This window comes from Octopus sinensis, linkage group LG15 (assembly GCF_006345805.1).
Source record: "Octopus sinensis linkage group LG15, ASM634580v1, whole genome shotgun sequence".
Taxonomy (NCBI): Eukaryota; Metazoa; Mollusca; class Cephalopoda; order Octopoda; family Octopodidae; genus Octopus; species Octopus sinensis.
In genome coordinates, this window is record NC_043011.1 from 39,650,178 (window position 1) to 39,674,083 (window position 23,906).

A 23,906-nucleotide genomic window follows, 5' to 3' on the forward strand; every position below is an offset into this window, starting at 1 on the left:
CAACAAAGAAGGAAAGAAAGAAGCATAAGTAGCAAACCGGATATTATTCTCGACAAAACTTCCGGTTTGATACGTTGTCCGAAAAAAAAAACCTTGTCACGAACATATGTTTAGAAAGAGAGACAGGGAGATTGACAGAGAAGAAGTGCCGGAAAGACGGATGTATTTATGGTAAATATTTTTGTTTATCAACGAGCCATTAGTAAATATAATTACTACAAAGATCAATAATAATATTGAAAGTATTATTATCATATAAATATTTATTGTTGTTCGATGAAACTAGCGCAAAAACTTATTATTAGTAATGTCAAACAAGCCGGTTATGGTGTGTAAAATTTTATTTATTTATTTATATCAACATCAATGACTATAGTTTATTCCTGTCATGTAAATTAATAGTATTTTCTGTCATTTTGTTATCACGCTCGTCATCTTTTAACTTTTCCTTTCTGATTTTGATTCCTGCTGTAATACAAATACTTATGTAATCGACTGTAATTTTTTTTCCTTCTAGTTTTTTCGTTTTCGCATCCTCAAAATGCACGACCGGCTTGCAATCACAATGTCACAAATGATTAAATTAGCCTTTTCAGGACTGTTTCTAAGTTCAAATCATTAATCGGGGGAGGGGGTCACTTCACCAATTTTTTATTACCACCTTTTCTTGTGTCGATAAAAGAAAAATACCATTTAAAGTAGTCGTATAGCTTTCATCGCCTATATTGAGACATACTTTTCCAAAAACGTGTTGCCTCTGCCGTATCTCTCTTATAGAAATCGTGGCTTACTTTCCATGATCGAAAATACTTTGTGGTATTTACGTTCTGTTTTCAAATGGTACCTTAGCTGAATCTTACTGTTTATCTCTCTGGAGTCAATAAAATGACGTGTTAGTGGTGGGATCAATTTCATCCACTGTCCTTTCTTCCCTCTAAACAACAAATATACATATATATGTATGTGTGTGTGTATTTACATATATATATATATATATTATTTATAGGTGTATATATATATATATATACTCACACGTGGCTTTGTGTCTTATTAAGCTATACACACACACACACACTCACGCGCAATATTTTTGTGTGCACAAAAAACAGCGAACATTAACTAAAGGACTCAATACAAGTGTAGAGTATGATATTTCTTATACTTTGACTATGACTTCGAAGTTTCGCTGAGAGTATAGTTTTTCTTAAATAAATACGATTGATTGCAATTACACCGTGGAAAAAATTAATGATTACTGTGAGAGTGAAATATTATTTAATGAAAACTTTCTCATCTCTGATCCTGAAGCTACTATATATGTATGGGAGTGGTATAAAGAAATGGCAAAAGGAATAAACTATTATCTTTTGATCTTCATTATCTTACATCTGTTACCACTCTAGTTGAGTGACTGAGTAACACCTTTCATCGGAGCCCTAAACATTAAGTGTATATGTGTATATATGTATGTTTATAATACCACTCATTTTTGCTTGTTATTATCACGTGTTCACACACCTATTATTATTATAATTTTTCTTTAACATAGAATTTGACTCGCTATTTTATCATTCTGTTGTATGATATCAATGTTTTCATCTGTTATCTGTAGACCTAGTTTGCTTTTTGCTTTCGTTTTTTTTTCTCTCTTCATCCCTCTGACCTTTGTTGTTCCATTCATACATTTGTTGCTTAATCTCCAAGTCAGATCAAGCAAGCCTATGATCTAAGCAGCGTAGAGCCTTTTTTCCCCCTTTCCTTTCAAGCTTAAGCTAACCCGAACTATATCGTCCAAGACGGTTATTTAATTAATTATTTATTTATTTAAGAAAACGTACGTTGTGAGTTGAGGATGGTTTGACTGCTATCTCTAGCAGGTTGAGCAGCCTCTGGCTCAATATAATATTAGTTCATATTCAGTCCCTGAGTGTCCTTGATCGAAGGCATTCCAACTGTGACCATTTATTGTGTGTGTGTGTGTGGTGCATTATCCAACGCGTCATTCCCCTTTTCCCTGACGAGCTCGAATTTGGCTGCCATTTCTAGCGGTTCGACCGATCGCGTGCAGGGGCGAAGAACTCCTTGCACACATTCAAATTTTAAACCATCCTCTCTGGCGAAATCTCTGAAATAATTATATTTCAAAGCTCAAAAATGATTTAAGACCGAAGCAGTCAGTAAGTAAGTAATTACGTTTATTACAGCGTGTAAGGGCCATCTTCGCCATCTGAAAACAAACGAAAACCGTTACTTTGTTACTTTTATAAGTGCTAGTGATGAGGTCACTGTCTTTTGATGATGAAAATATTAACATCCCGTGGATTAAATGAAAGTTTGTGTGTGTTTAGATAACAAAATTGATTTCTCCTACTATGTAATTGCGTCAGGTTTTAATACGCGGTCTCAGAGATAGAATCAGTTGCTAAACTAGTTCCAGAAGTAATTAAAAAGTTGCCAACATTATAAATTGGTATGATTATAATTGACAGGGGATTAATTTTTCCTCAATACAGAGAGCTACGCTTCCTCTCTACATGTTCTACAGCCGTTGTTATTAGCCCCTGTTACTTTAAAAAAATGCTTTCCCAGCCCTTTGCAATTAACAACGACGTGTGCGTGTGAACCTTGCTGGTTTAAGTGAAAACAGGAAAGGTAACAGGTTGATGGTTTTCTCCTCCTCCTCCCTTTCTCACGCTTTGTTTTTCTTTCTCCTTTCTTCCTCAAGTGTCAAAATACGTGTGAAGTTCAAACGCTTACAAGTCACGCCCATCTTCTCCCGTTTTTTCCGTTAGTGCCCGTCTGTGCATCTTGTTTAACACCTACGTCAGTCAGCCTTGATGTAAGGCATTCCGCTTCTTTGTTTATTGTATGTAGAGAAGGAAAGTGTCTCTAAGCATTTTGTCTGACGCGCTAACGATCCTGCCATCTCGCCTGCCTACAAATATATACTCTTTTACTTGTTTCAGTCATTTGACTGCGGCCATGCTGGAGCACCGCCTTTAGTCGAGCAACTCGACCCCGGGACTTATTCTTTTTGTAAGCCCAGTACTTATTCTATCGGTCTCTTTTTACCAAACCGCTAAGTGACGGGGACGTAAACACACCAGCATCGGTTGTCAAGCAATGCTAGGGGAACAAACACACACATATACATATTTATACATATATACGACAGGCTTCTTTCAGTTTCCGTCTACCAAATCCACTCAGAAGGCTTTGGTTGGCCCGAGGCTATAGTAGAAGACACTTGCCCAAGATGCCACGCAGTGGGACTGAACCCGGAACCATGTTCGTAAGCAAGCTACTTACCACACAGCCACTCCTGCGCCTATATATATATATATATATATATATATATATATATATATATATATATATATATTCTTTTACTTGTTTCAGTCATTTGACTGCGGCCATGCTGGAACACCGCCTTTAGTCGAACAAATCGACTTCAGGACTTATTCTTTGTAAGCCTAGTACTTATTCTATCGGTCTCTTTTGCCAAAGCACTAGGTTACCGGGACGTAAACACACCAGCATCAGTTGTCAAGCGATGCTGGGGGGGGGGAACAAACATTTACACACACATACATACATACATTATTGGCCCAGGCCATGACTAACTCAATAGCATCACCTGGAAAAGTCTTTTAATTAATTATTTCGGGACGCCCTGGACCACTCAAGAAGAGGGTTGTTGGCTGAGACGTATCCAGGTGTAGGTGGTTTTTGTGGTATTTTCTGGAGGATTTTATCCAGATACCGTTTGAAAGTTGTGGGTTAGGGTTAGGGTCTTTTCCTACTTTAATTTCTTTCAAGATAACATTGTAAAGAGCAGGACCAGTTGCAGTGAAGAAATTGTGCCACAATGTTCTTATGTGATGTGATTTTGATCTTTGCATGGGGGCCTGGTCTTGGGTATATATATATATAATCATCATCATCATTTAGCGTCCGCTTTCCATGCTAGCATGGGTTGGACGGTTCAACTGGGGTCTGTGAAGCCAGAAGGCTGCATCAGGCCCAGTCTGATCTGGCAGTGTTTCTACGGCTGGATGCCCTTCCTAACGCCAACCACTCCGTGAGTGTAGTGGGTGCTTTTTACGTGCCACCCGCACAGGTGCCAGACGAAGCTGGCAAACGGCTACGAATGGATGGTGCTTTTACGTGCCACTGACACGGGGGCCAGGCAAGGCTGGCAACGGCCACGAACAGATGGTGCTACGTGCCACCGGCACGGGGGCCAGGCGAGGCTGGCAACGGACTATATATATATATGTGTGTGTGTGTGGAAAATGAAAGACGCAAGATGGAATATATGAGAATTTGTTATTAATCATGACACTTGCTTTGACACACCTGGCATCAATTCTTCATAGGTGGGACACTCAACAACTGGTTCAGGAGCATGCGGTGGTGCAGATGTATCTCGTCGGGTGATAAATATATATATAACTCGTTACAATACTTTCCCATTTTGTAGAAAGAAAAGCAGCCAGATGGAGGAAATATTTTCATTTATGTAGAACACCAAAAATAAAATCACAGATGGGAAAGAGAAACAAATAAGCAATCCAGTGAGAAAAGTATTAAAAACATATATATGTGTATGTGTGTGTATATATATATATGGCGTTAGGAAAGGCATCCAGCTGTAGAAACACTGCCAGATCAGACTGAAGCCTGGTACAGCCTCCTGGTTTCCCAAACCCCGGTTGAAGCGTCCAACCCATGCTAGCACGGAAAACAGACGTTAAGTGATGATGATATATCTATGTAAATGGATGAATGAATTATCCTTTGTTTACCGTTAACATGGAAAATTCAATAAATAGTTACCAGGGTAGCAAAATTCAAGCAAATAACAAGGATGTATCGACCTATTCAAAGGTAGAAACTCCGGGTTAATGTGCAGTAATTTGTATAGTATAAGTAAATAAATGGAGTTGAACACAGGTGTTATTGAAATTCTTTTTCTTTCGACATATGTTTCGAAGACAACATTGGTTTTATTCCAAAGGAATAAACATTGTAAAATAACGTAATCTTCTCATCAGGAAAGAAAGAGAACTTATCTCAACAACAAGACATTATAACAATTTTGATGACTGCATAAATGATAAACAGAACGCTATTAAGTATTTTTTAAAAAAACCATTAGTAGATCGGGCAGCTTTTAAGCTAGCCCCCGTGGAGGGCTCTTCATTGGACCTTGAGCCCAACTATGACACTTCATGTATTGAGTACATATTAAATTTCATTAAACTTGACCAATATTTTTCAAGCAATGAACAATTTTCATCAAAACAATGATATAATTTGTCCACTTGGGACTTAGGGCAAAACTTTGTGATAAACAGTTTTTTTGTCTTCCCATTCAGGGAATCAGTACAATTTTTTTTTCTGTCTAACCTTTCTCTCTCTCTCTCTCTCTCTCTCCTGTTGGCTGTTTTCAACCATCACCAGTACCACCACCATCACCACCACAACTGCCATACACACACCATTCAGACTTCTGACACCACAACCATCAACACCTTTGACTTCACCGCCTTCCCCTCCATCACCATCACCGCTGTCTTTCACATCCCTTACTATCACCGTCATGCTTGACCGCCTCAGCTACCACCACCACCACAATCATCATCACGGTTGCCTCCGCTTCTACCCCAACTACAGCTCATAGTATTACTCTCACCCCATTACCATCTCAACTGTCAATCTACTACTGCCCTCACCGTCTCTATGCCTACTATTTCTTTCACCCCAGCAAGAGGAATAGAAGTATCATTGAATAGGGAAAGAGAGGATCAAAGTGTGACACACTGACACACAAAAATTCGTTTTGGCATTTGTTATTATAGATATAAATATACACATACACGCACATTCATAGACACACTTGATATTATATTTATGTACTTTTTTTCATTTCATTTTCGTTACCACCATTTGGCTATTATTGATATGAGATATTAGCTGACTTAGTCTTGCCTACACCAACTCAAAGACAGAGGCGAAAGCAGATACCATGTTTATCTACCAGACTATGATCAGCCGGACAAGCGATGGCCTTCCTCTCTCTGCCAGTACTGACCGCATATCGCCTAGTAGTCAATCTAAAATCAACTTACAAGAAGGCTTTCAACAGTTAAAACTGGTTTGCAAAAGAGCTACACATTTTGCCGATAGGTGCAGCTACATTGTAGGACCACTTGCCATATAGTAAGTATGCATTTGTTTATTTATTTTGCTTTGTTAATTGGTCAAAGTTATTGGGAGTTTGATTTTTTGTTTATTGTTTTTTTTAAATTATTAAAAAGTTTCAATTGATAAATTTGCCCTTCGTTAACCATATTTCTGTTGAACCCTTTAGCATTTAATCCAACCATATCCCACCAGAATATTCTCCCTGTATTATGTTCAAACTGGTTAAGTCTGCCTTTCACACCTATCCTACAATGTTGGCACAGGAGTGGCTGTGTGACAAGCAGCTTGCTTACCAACCACATGGTTCCAGGTTCAGTCGCAAGGCATGGCACCTTGGGCCTCTTCTATATATAGCCTCAGGCCAACCAAAGCCTTGTGAGTGGATTTAGTAGACAGAAACTGAAAGAAGCCTGTTGTATAAGTATATATATATATGTATATGTTTGTGTGTCTATGTTTGTCCCTCCACCATTGCTTGACAACTGATGTTGGTGTGTCTACATCCCTGTAACTTAGCAGTTCAGCAAAAGATAATGATATATATATATATATATATATATACTTTATTAATAAAACTGCAAAAACATCACAAAAACTGTTACTCAGATTTTCACGTTCCTGTTCATTGGACAGTTTTGGTTGAGAATTCTCAACGTAAACTGTCCAACAAACAGGAACATGAAACTCTGAGTAACAGTTTTTGTGATGTCTTTGCAGCTTTATTAATAAAGCATATTACTCTACCTCCAATATTTGAGTACTATTCTTTCCACCTTGTTTCGCATTTATATGCTTACTCTACTATATGCATATATATCAGGGACGTGCCACCTGGGTAGGCAAGGTAGGCAGTGCCTGCCTTGAATAAAATAGATCGATAGTAACATTTTGCTTTTATGGCAAAATATGCACCTAATTCAATAAAATTATGAAGGCTACTCTGATTACTATGCATAAAATACAAAATATACTATTTTTTTGTAGATTAGGTAGGCATAATTCGCCCCTGCTGTTCAATCTCAACATTTAAGCTATGCATACTACTGCTGTAGTACACATGCTGCGTACACACTTACAACACCATTTTCTCTATGTGCTATAAATGCAGAAGCAAATCTACCTTCAACTCAGTTGCGTGTCTGTGTTTCGCTTATTTTTTGTGCTTTTTACAGCATAAAAGTCACCAGCTGCCTCACCTGAATAATTACTGACAGCACATGCCTGATATATAAAATATACAATTATATAAATATAATTATAGTAAGGGCACTAATGAGTAGTGCCACACACTAGAAATAGATGCCAAATGAACAAAAAAGATTCTTGTTAAAAATAGTTTAACCATTGATTGATTTCTAGTTTAGGGATGTAACTCCCTTTACCGTCTTCAGTATCGTACATCTCAAAGCACATAATTATAGACATTTATACATATCCATATGAACATAACGTGTGTGTGTGTGTGTGTGTGTGTATATATATATATATATATATATATATATATATATATATTATACATATACGTATATACATATTTTTATATATTTATATATACACACACTTCTTTCAGTTTCTGTCTACCAGATCCTTTCATAAAGCTTTGGTTGGACCAAGACTATAGCAGAAGACACTTGCCCAAGATGTCACACGGTGTGACTGAACCTGGAACCATATGGTTGGGAAGTCCAGCTATGGACCCCTTTGGTTCCTATTTTACTCAGATGGACCCTCTTAGCCATTCGATGTTTAACCCTTTTGTTACTGTATTTATTTTGAGATGCTCTGTGTTTCTTTCAATTACTTTAAACATAACAAAGAGTTTAGTAAAATAACTTAGTTATCGTTAAGCTAGTGTTATCAATGCACAACCATGGGGAGATGAAAATGACACCCTGTTTGTGAACCTCGATTAAAACAGGTACATGGGCAGTGTGGATCAGCTGAGCCAAAGTACGAGTTATTACCCTGACTGGGTAATAAATGGTGGCGATACCTGGTTTGGTATATAGTAAACATCATCATCATCATCGTTTAGCGTCCGCTTTCCATGCTAGCATGGGTTGGACGGTTCAACTGGGGTCTGGGAAGCCAGAAGGCTGCACCAGGCCCAGTTTGATCTGGCAATGTTTCTACGGCTGGATGCCCTTCCTAACGCCAACCATTCCATGAGTGTAATGGGTGCTTTTTACGTGCCACCGGCACAGGTGCCAGACGAGTCTGGCAAACGACCACGATCAGATGGTGCTTTTTATGTGCCACCGGCACGAGGGACAGGCAAGGCTGGCAACGGCCACGAACGGATGGTGCTTTTTACGTGCCACCGGCACGGGGGCCAGGCGAGGCTGGCAGCATTGTAAATGCATTTATATTATACACCAAATTAGGAAGGGCTCACAAGTGGTGTGACCATCTGCAGTTCCGAGCAGATGTAGCAACGCAGTTGAGGGCAGGTTATTCCTCCAAAAAAAATAACTGCAGGAAGGAAAAGCAAAACCTGCCAGAGAGATATCCCTCTGGGTTCAGTCCATCTCCATATATTAGAAAAAAATCAGGAGCTGCAAAAGGCAGTGCCACGAATGTCTACATCAACAATGAAAAACTCCCAGTGGACCGCCAGTTGAAACATCCTTCCAATGTGCATTCTACAAGGTTGCAGTATGTAGAGTGGGATGTTTTACAACTTTCCATGATAGAAATATTGAGTGAATATTGTATATATGTATGATTAGATTGTGTAAATTTTTTTCAAATTTACTTTTTATTTACTTGTAATTTTAATTTACCTGTAAGGCGGGTGTCAAGTTTTAATTTAATTTCTATTGTAAGCTTTATATATATGTTCCTGTGTTCATGTATGTGTGTGAGTATATTTAATTTAGTTGACATATTTAATATTCTATTGTATCTGGGGAGAGTCATTCTCTTTTGGTGCCTTATAATTTGCAAACCAAATCCGAAAACGAAATTTAATTTTCTAGTTTTCTTCAAAACCAAATTCCAGTATTTCAGTTTATTTTACCTTTTATGGTACACCTGTTCTTCTGTGCATTAATTTCAACTGATAATTTAGTGATGTGCACAATTCTTCCATATTAAAATTTTGTTGCCTACCCAGTTGAATATTAGCTGATGACTCATTTTCTATGGGGATGTTTAAACAAAATTTAAACATTTTTATAATTTGCTCAGTTTACCTGGATTTACCAGTAATTAGAGTCACTTTCAGACAAAAATTATGCAATAGAATTGATTAAGAACCCTTTCTTCAATTATGTTCCAAATATCACATTAATATGTTGATAAGTAAAAAAAAGTTACAGTTGTTTAATGAAACTAGTCTAAATTCATGATTTTTTTTAGAATTTAATTGGAACTCATGTGGGTTGTATTTTGGTCAGAAATATAGCAACGAAAGGGCATGCATTATTTTCTCATTTTCTTTTCTTTTCCTCTAGTTTTATTTCAGCTTTAAATATAACCTATTCTGTATTGTGTGATGTCTCTTATCCCTCTGTCTTGGCCTTCTCCTTCCTCAACGATGTCCAGAGGGAATTTCTGTTGGATTATGACAAAAGCAAAGTTGATGCTGCACTCAGGCCATATTCATTAATAGCTTTCGGTAAGTACAAACACGTTGTTGTTATTCTCATTGTCATTGTGGTCACCCTCATTGCAGCTGTCATCTTCAGCATATTTTTGTTGTTAAACCCCTAAGGCATACCTGACCAAACAGGACCTACTCTCTCCTCTGTCCTGTGTTTTAACAGATGCTTCTTGTCTTTATCTTTGTTGTGGAGTACCAATCCAGCCTTAATGAAGTATTTATATAATCAAAAGCATTCCAGTCATGACCATCCATCTTTTTTTTACTAAATATAACATACCCCAGACTGCATTATCTAATATTTATTTAGAATAGTAGAGTCTGGTTTGAGGGGAATTCACTGGTATTACTTACGAGTTGAGCAACTCTGTAAAGGTTCCCATATTGGTAAATCTGTGCTGAACACCTGGAGATACTAGTTTGTAGTTAATGCAAGGGCAGGGAGATTATAATGAATATAAATTGCAGGTGTTGTTTGAATATCCACCCTCTGTAGATCTCATTCAGTTAACTTTTTTTTTTATTTTTCCCTACTAGGTGTAGGTTGCCATGTGGATCCCACTCTCTTCTCCCTTCACTGATCACCTCCACCTACCCCAGGGCTCACCCCACAGACTGTACAGCAACCTCAATTGTACAGGTGGTACAAAAAAGGCACCGAGTCCACACTGTACTGTAGTTAGCATTAGGAAGGTCAACCAACCATAGAATCCATGCCAGAGCAGACACTGGAGCTCTGTGCAGTCCTTGGACCAACAAGTTCCTCTCAAACCATTCATGGAACATGAATGTTAAATGACAATGGTGGTGATGAGATTCAGTGCTACGGGACTGGTTGAAAAAAGCAAAATTTTATTGTAAACCTCATCATTGTTTTAACTTCAACTTTTCCATACTTGTATGCATTGGACAAAAGTTACTGAGGCTGACTTCTAAAGCTGGATGAATGCCCTTCTTGTTACTAGCCCTCATCCATTCCCAAGCAAGGCAATACATGGCCATGGCCAGACATCTTTTTGCAGAATATTAGAAATGAATGACAATCATTTACAATGGTCAAGAGATGTCAAGACAAGGAGATACAAACACACAGATACTCATTCTCAGACACACACATGATATATACATATACATGCACAAATGAAACCTGTGTAATGCAGAATAAATAATACCAAAAAGTTTTCATGTTCCTGTTTTGTCATATATATATATCATCATTATCATCATCATCATTTAGCGTCCACTTTTCATGCTAGCATGGGTTGGATGGTTCAACTGGGGTCTGGGAAGCCAGAAGGCTGCACCAGGCCCAGTCTGATCTGGCAATGTTTCTACGGCTGGATGCCCTTCATAACGCCAACCACTCTGAGTGTAGTGGGTGCTTTTTACGTGCCACCGGCACAGGTCCAAATGGGGCTAGCAAACGGCCACGGTCGGATGGTGCGTTTTACGTGCCACTGGCACGGGGGCCAGGCGAGTCTAGCAACGGCCACGATCGGATGGTGCTTTTTATGTGCCACCGGCACTTCTTTACTACCCACAAGGATCTAAACACAGAGAAGACAAACAAGGACAGACAAACGGATTAAGTCGATTATATCGACCCCAGTGCATAACTGGTATTTAATTTATCGACCCCGAAAGGATGAAAGGCAAAGTTGACCTCAGCAGAATTTGAACTGAGAACGTAACGGCAGATGAAATACAGCTACACATTTCACCCAGCATGCTAACGATTCGGCCAGCTCGCCGCCTTGATTTATATATATATCATCATCATTTAACGTCTCTTGTCCATGCTGGCATGGGTTGGACACTTTGACCAGTGCTGGTAAGCTGAGGGGCTGCACCAGACTCCAGTCTGATTTGGCATGGTTTCTACGGCTGGATGCCCTTCCTAATGCCAACCGCTCTGAGAGTGTAATGGGTGCCAGTTGCATGACATGGCTATGATTTCACTCGGCTTCGTAGGTCTTCTTTTCAAACCCAGCATATTCCCAAAGGACTCATTTGTCATTGCCTCCATGATGGGCTTCTTTTAGTTTCCACCCACTTACATGTCTTTGGTCAGCCTTATAAGCAACCTTCTAATCGCAAAACCACATTATTATCAGTCTTTCTGTTTCCTTTTCTCAAGATACCAAATTACAGAAAATCAAATCCAAGTACAACAACCCCAGATCTTTAACAACAAGATTAAACCTGTCAGAGCTGAGTCAAGAGATCAAATTACGTCCACCATTCCAGATCTCTGCCCATCAAATTCAGCCTGAATTGCTTAATGATAAGAAAAATGGTGCAGTCCTTTCTCGCTATGTTTCAGGTGAGTAGCCTTACATTATGTATATATCATCATCATCATCATCATCGTTTAACGTCCATTTTCCATGCTAGCATGGATTGGACGGTTTGACCGGGATCTAGGAAGCCAGGAGGCTGCACCAGGCTCCAGTCTGATCTGGCAGAGTTATAGGATAAAATTTTTCGAAGAAAATTTTATCAATGGCCAGCATACTAAAAAATACCTTTAAAGGTTAAATTTATAAACAACTTATAAACAAGGGCAAAAGAAAAAAAATTTCTAATGCCGAATATGTCGAAACTAGGCACATCGTCCATAACCATATAATTCATCCCTATTAGATTATATATATATAATCATCGTTAACATTCTCTCGTTTCGTGTTGTGACATCAAGTGAATGACCATATCGTTATTGAAAGTAATATCCCCACGATTTGTAGGAGTTATTGCCCCTTGATTATGTGAACGGATTAAATTTTTATACTTTTTGTAAGTTTATTTCGTAGGCCATAGTTTTGGGAAAAATTTTTTTCTTTTCTATTTCTCTTTTCGTAAAATATCCTTAAAATATTCATGGAAATTTGTACGGATTTATGGTTTAAATTGGAATTTAGTACTTGCATATTTATGGTTTCTTACGAACGCTTGATATCTTTCAATGTTGTTATTTCACTGTGAGCTCTGTTATCGTACCTAGCCATTTCTGGCACCCCACAAGTCTTATAAATCCTCATGTGTGTGTACGCAGGCATCTTTTAGTGAATCAGACTCACCCACGAAGCACTGGTCAGCCGAGAGCTACAGTAAAAGATGCCCAAATAAATGAAATTCATTTTAATGCTTAGAAGACTTCATAGAAGTAGTTAATAGCATCTGCTACCTGGGTGACTTAAGCTGTAGTGGAGGTGGGCACAGTAGATGACCAACCAGAATGATGACAAGGTGAAAAAAAAAAAAATTCAAGGAGCTATTATCTCTGCTGGCAGCAAGAGGATTCTTTCTCCAAGCAAAGAGTACAATGTATGAAGTGTAGTGCTGCATGGCAGTGAGGTGTGGACAGTGAATGGGGTTGAAAAGAAATTGAACGAGCATGGTCCACTGGGCATGTAATGTTAGAATTCAGGATGCATGAGTGACATTATACAGATGAAATGAGAGATAAACTGGGAGAAGAATCAGTTACAGTGTGCAAGAGAGATGCCTGCCCTTCTACAGACATATAACGTCTGTACTAATAAAATGATGACAAGTCAGTAAAGAAAAATAACAAGACATTCAAGTGGAAGGAATTGTGAAAGAGGAAGACCAAGTAAGACATGGGGGAGAACTGGTAGAGACTGATCTCGAGGTTTTCAACCTTTCAGAAGAGATGCAATGCAATAAATGGTGAAGCACTGTGTTGGAATGGAATAGATCAATCCAGTGCATGCAAGCATGGAAAAGATGACATAAATATGGTGATGAATGTGTAGGTGTGGTTATAGGTGCAGGCATGGCAGTGTGGTAAGAAGTTGCTTCCAATCCACATGTGGAGGCACATGGCCTAGTGGTTAGAGCAGCGGTCGAGGGATCGCGGGTTCGAATCTCAGACCGGGTGATGTGTGTGTTTATGAGCAAAAACACCTAAGCTCCACGTGGCTCTGGCAGAAGGTAATGGTGAACTTCTGCTGACTCTTTCGCCACAACTTTCTCTCACTCTTTCCTCCTGCATCTTGCAGCTCATCTGCGACGGACCGGTGTCCCATCCAGGTGGGGAACCTATATGCCAAGAAACCGGGAAACCGGCCCTTATAAGCCAGGCATGGCTCGAGAAGGAACAAACAACAACAACAACAATCCACATGGTTCCGAGTTCAGACCTACAGCATGGCACCTTGGGCAAGTGTCTTCTACTGTAGCCTCTAGCCAACCAAAGCCGTTAATCGTTGACGATGATGATGAAAACACATCTGAGCATTTGGTTACAATAATACTATATATGTATATTCCTTTACAAATTTATCATTAAATATATGGAGTCCCAATCGTATCAGCAACTCTGTATTATTAACGATATGTTATTGTTCTATTTCCAGCTGGAATTGGTGGCCGTTACATTCCTTTGGGTGTTTCCGGTTGCACTGCTCTCTTTATGTCAGCTCTGTGCAGTGCCCTGCATTTACTCCATGGATTTAATGTGCTTGGTACAGGAGTTGTAGATGTAAGTAGCACTTGTCTTTATTGTTAACCATCAAACATGTGGAACCATCATGAGAACAGCCCACCTGTTACTGATCCTATGTTGGGAATCATTAAAATATGGGCTTCAGTTACAAATGGGCCACTGAGATGCTCTTTGTGGGCTTTTAACCTTTCCAAATTCAATGTATTTGTGGGCCATTGAGCAGTTAATGGCTTTTGGAGAATATTTTGTGTCAGGAGTCATCTTTTATCTTCTGCTTGTTTCAGTTATTGGAATGTGGCCATGCTGAGGCACCACCTTAAGGAGTTTTAGTGAAACTAATCGACCCGGTACTTACACTTTTTTTTTATGCTGGTACTTATTCTATCAGTCTCTTTTGCTGAACCACTAAGTTATGGGAACGTAAACACATCAATACTGGTTGTCAAATTGTGACGAGACAAAGACACACACACACATGTATGGCCACTTCCCTTGGAGAAGATTGGACTGTAAGAGTCATGTAAAAAGCACTTGTGTCAGTGCACCAGGTTCCAGTCTGATTCGGTGTGGGTTCTACAGCTGGATGCCCTTCCTTATAATGCCAACCACTCCGAGAGTGCACTGGGTGCTTTTAAAAACATGTTCAAATATTGCGCAGGTGTGGCTGTGTGGTAAGAAGCTTGCTTCCCAACCACATGGTTCTGGGTTCAGTTCTACTGCATGTCACCTTGGGCAAGTGTCTTCTACTGTAGCGTCAGGCTGTCCAAAACCTTGCAAGTGGATTTGGTAGATGGAAACTGAAAGAAGTCCATCATGTGTATATATGTATATATATTTATGTGTGCATGTGTCTTTGTGCCTGTGTTTGTACCCCATTCCATCGCCTGACAACCGATGTTGGTGTGTTTATGTCCCCGAAAGTTAGTGGTTCAGCAAAAGAGACTGATAGATTAAGTACTAGGCTTACAAAGATTAAGTCCTAGGGCCGATTTGTTCGACTAAAGGCGGTGCTCCAGCATGGCTGCAATCAGTTGACTGAAACATGTAAAAGAGTAAAAGTGTATGTTGTAGAAACATAGCCTGTTTGTTGCACATAAATTTTAGCAACAACATCTTATGTGGACCCTGACTGAGAACCACAGGGCTGAACAAACATCAACCAAATAGGGAAACATTTATTTTGTATGTTTTTTGGGTTTTTTTTTGTTTTATTTTTCAATTTCAACATTTTATTCACAAATTCGAATGTTCACTAAGTTATTCCATATTACTCCACTCTACTGACCATCCTATCCTCATGCTCTGCTGGTTCTAAAGTAGCAAGGTCAAGAGGTCATCTGTGTCTGCTCATAACCACACTACACTGCCACCTAAAACAATTAACAAAAAAACATGGTACTTTCTACCAAAGTTACAATCAACTGCAACTGACACCTCAATAGACTGAGGCCATGCTGGGGCACCACCTTGAAAAATTTTTAATCAAAGGAATTAGCCCCTGTACTTATTATTCTTTTAAGTCTGGTACTTATTTTATCAGTCAGTTTTGCCAAACCACTAAGTTTGCAGGGATGTAAACACACCAACACTGGTTGTCAAGTGGTGGTAGACGAACACAAAGACACATCCACAAACATAATATATATACACCAGGCTTCTTCCAGTTTCTGTCTACCAAGATTTGCCTAAGGTGCCACACAGTGGGACTGAACCTGGAGCCATGTAGTTGGGAAGCAAAATTCTTACCACACAGCTATGCCTGTGCATATAGATAGAAAAAATAAAAGATTCCTCTCTTAATTTTTTTTTTTTTTGTAAATTATAATTTCAACACTAAAACTGTTTTCTAAATTATTTGTACTCCTCCAATAAATCTATTGTTTTTTTTTTTTTTTTTTGTTTTATTTTTCAATTTCAACATTTTATTCACAAATTCGAATGTTCACTAAGTTATTCCATATTACTCCACTCTACTGAAAGTGAGAACTAACTGGTTCTCTCTCTCTCTCTCTCCCTTCCCACCCTCTCTGACCATCCTATCCTCAATGCTCTGCTGGCTCCAAAGTAGCAAGGTCAAGAGGTCATCTGTGTCTGCTCATAACCACACTACACTGCCACCTAAAACAATTAACAAAAAAACATGGTACTTTCTACCAAAGTTACAATCAACTGCAACTGACACCTCAATAGACTGAGGCCATGCTGGGGCACCACCTTGAAAAATTTTTAATCAAAGGAATTAGTCCCTGTACTTATTATTCTTTTAAGTCTGGTACTTATTTTATCAGTCAGTTTTGCCAAACCACTAAGTTTACAGGGATGTAAACACACCAACACTGGTTGTCAAGTGGTGGTAGACAAACACAAAGACACATCCACACACATAATATATACACCAGGCGTCTTCCAGTTTCTGTCTACCAAGATTTGCCTAAGGTGCCACACAGTGGGACTGAACCTGGAGCCATGTAGTTGGGAAGCAAAATTCTTACAACACAGCTATGCCTGTGCATATAGATAAAAAAAATAAAAGATTCCTCTCTTAATTTTTTTTTTTCGTAAATTATAATTTCAACACTAAAACTGTTTTCTAAATTATTTGTACTCCTCCAATAAATCTATTGTATTTTTTTTTTTTTTTACCATTTTTAGGTCTATGATGAAGATTTCACACAATACGCAGCTGCATTTTTTATATCCTTTTTTTTAACAGGTTTCCAGGTAATTAGAATTTTGTCTTTTATTGACCTGCTTCACCTCCACTAAGTGACATTTTGTCTACTATAGCCCCTGGGTTCACTGAAGCTGTGTGAATGGACTTGGTAGATGGAAACTGAAAATGCCCATTCTGTGTGTGTGTGTGTGTGTGTCCCCTAAAAGAAAAGTGATTATTTCATGTTCTTTCAAAAGATTATAGTCTTATGATGTCAACAACAACTCTAATAGTCTTATGATGTCAACAACAACTCTAACACACACACGGTGCTGGTGGAAGATTCTTGCCAAAGGTGCTGAAGAGTGAACTTTTAAACCACAGCCATGCTTGTGCCCAATAAACAGGGTGTCCCCCAAAAATTACCCATCATTTCAGAATCTAATAACATAGCCAATTCTAACTCAAATGATCTCAAATTTTAACAAAATTTGTAAAAAAAAATAAGTTTGGATCAGACAAGCCAGTAATAATGACAATGTGTTGTTGAAAGGCCACCACGTTCACCTGACTTGACCGTGTGATTTTTTTCTATGGAGCTTTTTGAAAGGACTAGTCTATATCCCTCTTCTTCCTACAAGCTTAGGAGGAACTCAAATAGAAAATCACTGAGGTGCTGGAGAATATTACGCAAGACCTGCATGTCTAGCAGAAGCCAGACTACTGACTTGACATGTGTCATGTCACTGGTGTTGCACATATTAATCGTTTGTGAACCTTTGTGAAATCGGTTATAAAATCTACATCCCTCCAAATCTCTCGTTCAGATTTTGATAGATAGATCATCTATTACTTAACATGAAGCCTATTTAATTTCATATGCCTAGGGTATGTAGTTACTTAGATATTCATATTTCAAATGATGTCAGTTTTGGGGGACACCTTGTATATGTGTAAGCGTTAAGAAATTCACTTCTCACTTGCATGGTTTTTAGTTCAGTCCCACTACACAGCACCTAGGACAAGTGCTTTCTGCTACAGCCTCAAGCCAACGAAAGTCTTGTGAGTAGATTTGATAGATGGAAACTGAAAATCTGTCGTGTGTATATGTGTGTGGCAGTGCTCTGGGTAATCATATATCTCCTACAGCAAGACCCCTCTTTCTGTTTCTATGTTATGTTCTAACTTCACTCCACCTGGCACAGACCTACCACTCACAGTTGAGGGATCTTTTGTCTTGCAAGTTACCTGGTGATCCTACTGGTGCTGGAGCCATGTAAAAATTCACCCTTCCACCCTGTAAAGTGGTTGGCACTAGGAAGGGCGTCTAACCATAAAAGCACGCCAAAGCAGACAGTGGAGCTTAGTGGAGTCCTCTGGCTTATCAGCACCTGTCAAACAGTCCAACCCATCCAAGCATGGAAGACGGACATTAAATGAGGATGTGTGTGTTGGCGTGTGTATATAGGATGTTTGCTACATGTAAGTGTAGCATATTCCATTTTAAATATCTAGGTAAACACATCCAAAACACTTCATTCAGCATTTAGGTTGCATGTAGAATGCATGGGACATTTTTTAAATATTTTGTACCACATATATGTGTGCATATATACATATACAGTGTGAAGGTACATGGTTCAGTGGTTAGAGCATTGGGCTCACAATCATGATGAGGTAGTGAGTTCGATTCCCGGACCAGGCTGTGTGTTGTGTTCTTGAGCAAGACACTTTATTCCCCGTTGCTCCAGTTCACTCAGCTGTATAAATGAGTTGCAGCATCACTGGTGCCAAGCTGTATCGGCCTTTGCCTTTACTCAGTGACAGGAGAAGGGAGGCTGGTATGCATGAACGACTGCTGGTCTTCCATCAAAAACCTTGCCCGGATTTGTGCTTTTATGGGGAACTTTCTAGGTGCAATCCCTATTTCTTTATTACCCACAAGGGGCTAAACACAGAGGGGACAAACAAGGACAGACATAGGTATTAAGTCGATTACATCGACCCCAGTGCGTTACTGGTACTTAATTTATTGACCCCGAAAGGATGAAAGGCAAAGTCGACCTTGGCGGAATTTGAACTCACAACGTAACGGCAGACGAAATACTGCTAAGCATTTCGCCCGGCGTGCTAACGTTTCTGCCAGCTCGCCGCCTTCTAGGTGCAATCCCATGTTCATTCATGGCAGGAGTGGATCTTTACCCCTTTTATATATATTGTACACATACAAACAATGTGCATGCATATACAATATATATGTACATGCATATGTAATATATACATAACTAATTTTTACATTTTTCATTGTATTCATTTTTTAATTCTTTTCAGATTTACCTAATGTTAGTTCCAGTAAAGAAGAAGACTGCCTTGGCTGGAGCAACTCTTGCCAGTATTTGTTTATGTCAATTATACGTCTGGGAATACAAGAACAGTATCATTGCTACATTATTTTATGTGGCTGTAGCTTCATTCACAACGTTTATTATCTGTACACGGAGGCTCGAAGAGAAACAGAAACAATACATGCTGTAGAATGGGTTGGCATGCAATATAGATTGTACGCATTATATATGTACATGTTTAAATTATATACACATATTTACATATATATTTGTGTGTGTGTGTGTGTGTGTGCGTGTGCATGTGAATATATATATATATATCATCATTTGGGACATGGATTTTAAAAGATGAAAGATGATGCTAATGATATATATTCTCATGCATGTACACATGTATGTAAACATATATATATATATTCACACATATTGAGTTGACTGTGTGTGTGTGTATATATATATATATATATATATATATATATATACATATTGAGTTGACTGTGTGTAAAAATGTATATTTGTGGTTAGGGAGCTTGCTTCTTAGCTGCATGGTTTCGGGTTCAGTCCCACTGCATGGCACTTTGGGTAGGTGTCTTCCGCTATAACCCCGAGCCGACCGAAGCTTTGTGATTGAATTCGGCAGGCGGAAGTTACTGCCGTGTGTGTATATGTGCGTGTAGGTGCTTGTGCCTCTCCGAAAGAGAGAGAGGGGTGTGTGCGTAAATATATATATATATACATGTATATGTAAACTGTCTGTATACATGCATATATATGTGTGTGTGTGTGCATGTGTGAAATATATTTTTATTCAACTTTTCAACTCATCTCTCATTACAAAAAGAAATAATCATTTTTGAACCAAAGACAAACATCGTCACATAACAAAGACTCACTTTTATCGAATGAGACACCAAATTACCTTTTTGAAAAACATTCATTGTCCGTTCTAACTCAGTGCCTATAATCATCATGCTATCATGAGCACATATCGAAATTTTTGTGCGTGTGTGGCAGCCGCCAGCAATGTGGTTAAGAGATGTCCACCAGACCAAGTTTGCTGCGACCTCTTTCAGTATTTTTGCTGGGACCCACTTCATCTAAATCTGCAACTTCCAATCTTCTCCTCCTCCTCTCCATTCTTTTTTTTTTTCCTACCATTTCATCTCTCATACAGCTGCGGTATCGTCACTCCAAAGAAACCTTCCTGTCTTTTGAAATAAACTCAGTATATTCTCTGTCAACAGAAATTGCTAACTAGGTTTTGACTTTTTATTTTGGAGAAAACCTTTGCATGACCTACTAACAGCTTTTGTACATGCATGAATATTTTTAACTGTTTGCTTCTTCTTCCTTCAAAAAAAATTCTATAAATGGTGTGTTTGTGTGTGTGTGTGTGCATGTGTGTGGTGTGTGTTTAGTAGTTAAAGAAGTGTGGCTAAGGCCTTGATTGTCAAGTGGTAATTGGGGATAAATACAGATGCAAACACGCACTCACACACACACACACATATATATATATGGCTTAATCCATAACACTACATTACCAGTCGCAGATTTCGCCAGAGGGGCAGCTCCAATCCATAGCACTACATTACCGGTTACAGATTTTGCCAGAGGGGCAACCCCAATCCATAACACTACATTACTGTTCGCAGATTTCGCCAGAGGGGCAGGCGCAATCCATACCACTACATCACCGGTCGCAGATTTAGTTAAAAAAAATTAATTAAAAAAATCTGGCTGTCAGATTGTAAAGATCCCTAATTTTATATTTGCATGTTTTAGATTTAAATAATCTAAAAGAAAAAAAAAGGCTCTACGCGTAAATCTCTAATGATCGGTCATACAACCAGTCATGTGATGCTGAAATACTTTATTGAGTTAGACATTTGGATTTTTCTAGTTTCATGGGCTACTCAGCTCATATCCAATCGTGTTGCGCTACAGACCACCAAAAGCAACAAATTAAAAATGCTCATCTAAACCCATTTTTGTAAATAAATAGCATGAGGTTTTTTAGAGGGGAGAATTTGTTTCGAGGAACCTATGTCACATTATTTTTATTCCTGTTGAAGCACATTTAACCATGTTCGGTTTGAGTTGAAAAGCCAACTATGTATGATTTTCTACAGACAACATTCTTCTTAGGGTATTAATATGGTTTGCTGTTATAATTTTAGATAGCGGAAGTTTAAAGTGTCAGCATTTACTGAAAGCTCGTTCTTAGTATTATTTCTACCATTTTACATGCAACTCATGAGAAGCAAGAATTTGTAATAGGAGGGCGAGAGACACCCTTCCAGCTAAAATAATCTTTATATATAAAAGTGAAGTTGTGTGTCTGTCTCCTACGATTTAGATTCCTAACTACTCCCACATTTTGCGGTACAGTTTAATCAAAAGCGGGTATCTTATAGTCGTGATTCATATCGAGCCCTTCTGGGTATTAGCGTGTGTCTACAATGAGTCTACAATTTAAAAAAAATTTACTATCATTATTTTCCATTTTAATGCATTTTTCGCTATTATATAAGGGAAGTAACCCTCTAAAAATGTCTACGATGAGTCAACGATTTAAAAAAAAATTTACCATCATTTTTTTTTCCATTTTTAATGCATATTTTTTGGCTATAACTCTCTAAAAATGCTTATATAGTTATTTCCCTTACAAACCCGAGCAACGCCAGGCGATACTGCTAGTAATAATAATTTCCGCTGCATTTTTGAAAAATAAAATACTCAATTTATTTCAATGACGACAAATGCAACACTTTTACACACGTTAAAAGCATACCGTATTTTCATACACTAATCAACTCATTTGACAATAATTACATCTTATGTAAACTGCCCAGAAAATTGTAGATTCCAATTTATACGATTGGTTTTAAAATCAACCTGTCAATGATTTTTTTGTATTATAGGCACAAGGCCTGAAGTTTGGGGGGAGGGAACTAGTCGATTACATCAATCCCAGAATTTCACTGGTACTTAATTTATCAACCCCGAAAGGATGAAAGGCAAAGTTGACATTGACAGAATTTTGAAGTCAGAGCAACGGGCGAAATACCTCTAAGCTTTTTGTCCAGCGTGCTAACGACTCTGCGAGCTCACTGCCCTCATCAATCAGTTAATGGGGGCAAGCACTCCATCGGTTACGACGACGAGGGTTCCGGTTGATCTGAATCAACGGAACAGCCTGCTCGTGAAATTAACGTGTAAGTGGCTGAGCACCCCACAGACACGTGTACCCTTAACGTAGTTCTCGAGGATATTCAGCGTGACACAGAGAGTGACAAGGCCGGCCCTTTGAAATACAGGTACAACAGAAACAGGAAGTAAGAGTGAGAGAAAGTTGTGGTGAAAGAGTACAGCAGGGATCACCAACATCCCCTGCCGGTGCCTCGTGGAGCTTTAGGTGTTTTCGCTCAATAAACACTCACAACCCCCTGTCTGGGAATCGAAACCGCGATCCTATGACCGCGAGTCCGCTGCCCTAACCACTGGGCCATTGCGCCTCCACAATCAGTTAATAATGTGAAATTCCCTGAATTTGGCGAGTTTGCTGAACAATTAAGGGCAATCCTTCGGTTTGACTCAACAAAACGATAACAAGACCTCGCTTGTTTCCATGACAACTCAACAATTCATTTTGGATACCTTCGTGACGTCCGTGACAGCTACTAAAATGGGAGGAGGAGAAGAAAGCTAATGGGTTGTGTGTACGTTCTTGTTCTTGTCTCTGTGTGTGTGCTTGCTTCTTCTTGGCTGTGTGTGTGTGTGTACGTGCTTGTTCTTGTCTGTATGTGGAACAAGCACGCACACACAGCCCATTAGCTTTCTTCTCCTCCCATTTTAGTAGCTGTCACGGAGGTCACGAAGATATCCGAAGTGAATTGTCAAGTTGTCGCGGAGACAAGCAAGGTCTCGTTAGAGTTTTGTTGAGTCAATGCTCTTCTGAGGCAAAAAAAAAAAAAAAAAGGATGATGCAACGAGGTCGAGAAAATTAAAATCGTTTAATAATTTAAATCATTACAGCTTTTGTTGGTTATACATTTGAAATGGGAAATTTCACCTTGGTTTTAAATTTTTGACTCAAAGTCATCCACTAGCGGGATAAATCGATTTACATCGACCTCAGTACTCAGCTGGTACTTATTTTATCGACCCTGAAAGAATGAAAGTCGAAGTCGACCTCGGCAGAATTTGAGCTTAAAATGTTAATACAGAGACAAAGTGTTACTAAGCATTTTGCTTGGCGTGCTTAATTGGGCAATCCTTCGGTTTCATCATCATCATTTAACGTCCGCTTTCCATGCTAGCATGGGTTGGACGGTTCAACTGGGGTCTGGGGAGCCCGAAGGCTGCACCAGGCCAGTCAGATCTGGCAGTGTTTCTACAGATGGATGCCCTTCCTAACGCCAACCACTCCGAGAGTGTAGTGGGTGATTTTATGTGCCACCGACACAGATGCCAGACGAGGCTGGCGAACGGCCACGCTCGGATGGTGTTTTTTATGTGCCACCGACACAGGTGCTAGATGAGGCTGGCGAACGGCCACGATCGGATGGTGTTTGTTACGTGCCCACAGCACGGAGGCCAGTCGATGCGGTACTGGCTACGGCC

At 39.1% G+C, this 23,906-nt stretch overlaps 1 protein-coding gene across 1 annotated transcript; it reads left to right on the forward strand.

Moving 5' to 3' along the window:
- The first annotated feature begins 19 nt into the window (after positions 1–19).
- On the forward strand, positions 20–19,617 carry LOC115220001 (vesicle-trafficking protein SEC22a). The gene is made up of 7 exons (XM_029790302.2): positions 20–171; positions 5,966–6,225; positions 9,666–9,829; positions 11,952–12,137; positions 14,194–14,318; positions 16,935–17,003; positions 19,267–19,617. Exons 2-7 carry the CDS (start codon positions 6,032–6,034, stop codon positions 19,468–19,470), a joined length of 942 nt encoding a protein of 313 aa, XP_029646162.1. The 5' UTR covers positions 20–171; positions 5,966–6,031; the 3' UTR covers positions 19,471–19,617.
- Positions 19,618–23,906: the final 4,289 nt, after the last annotated feature.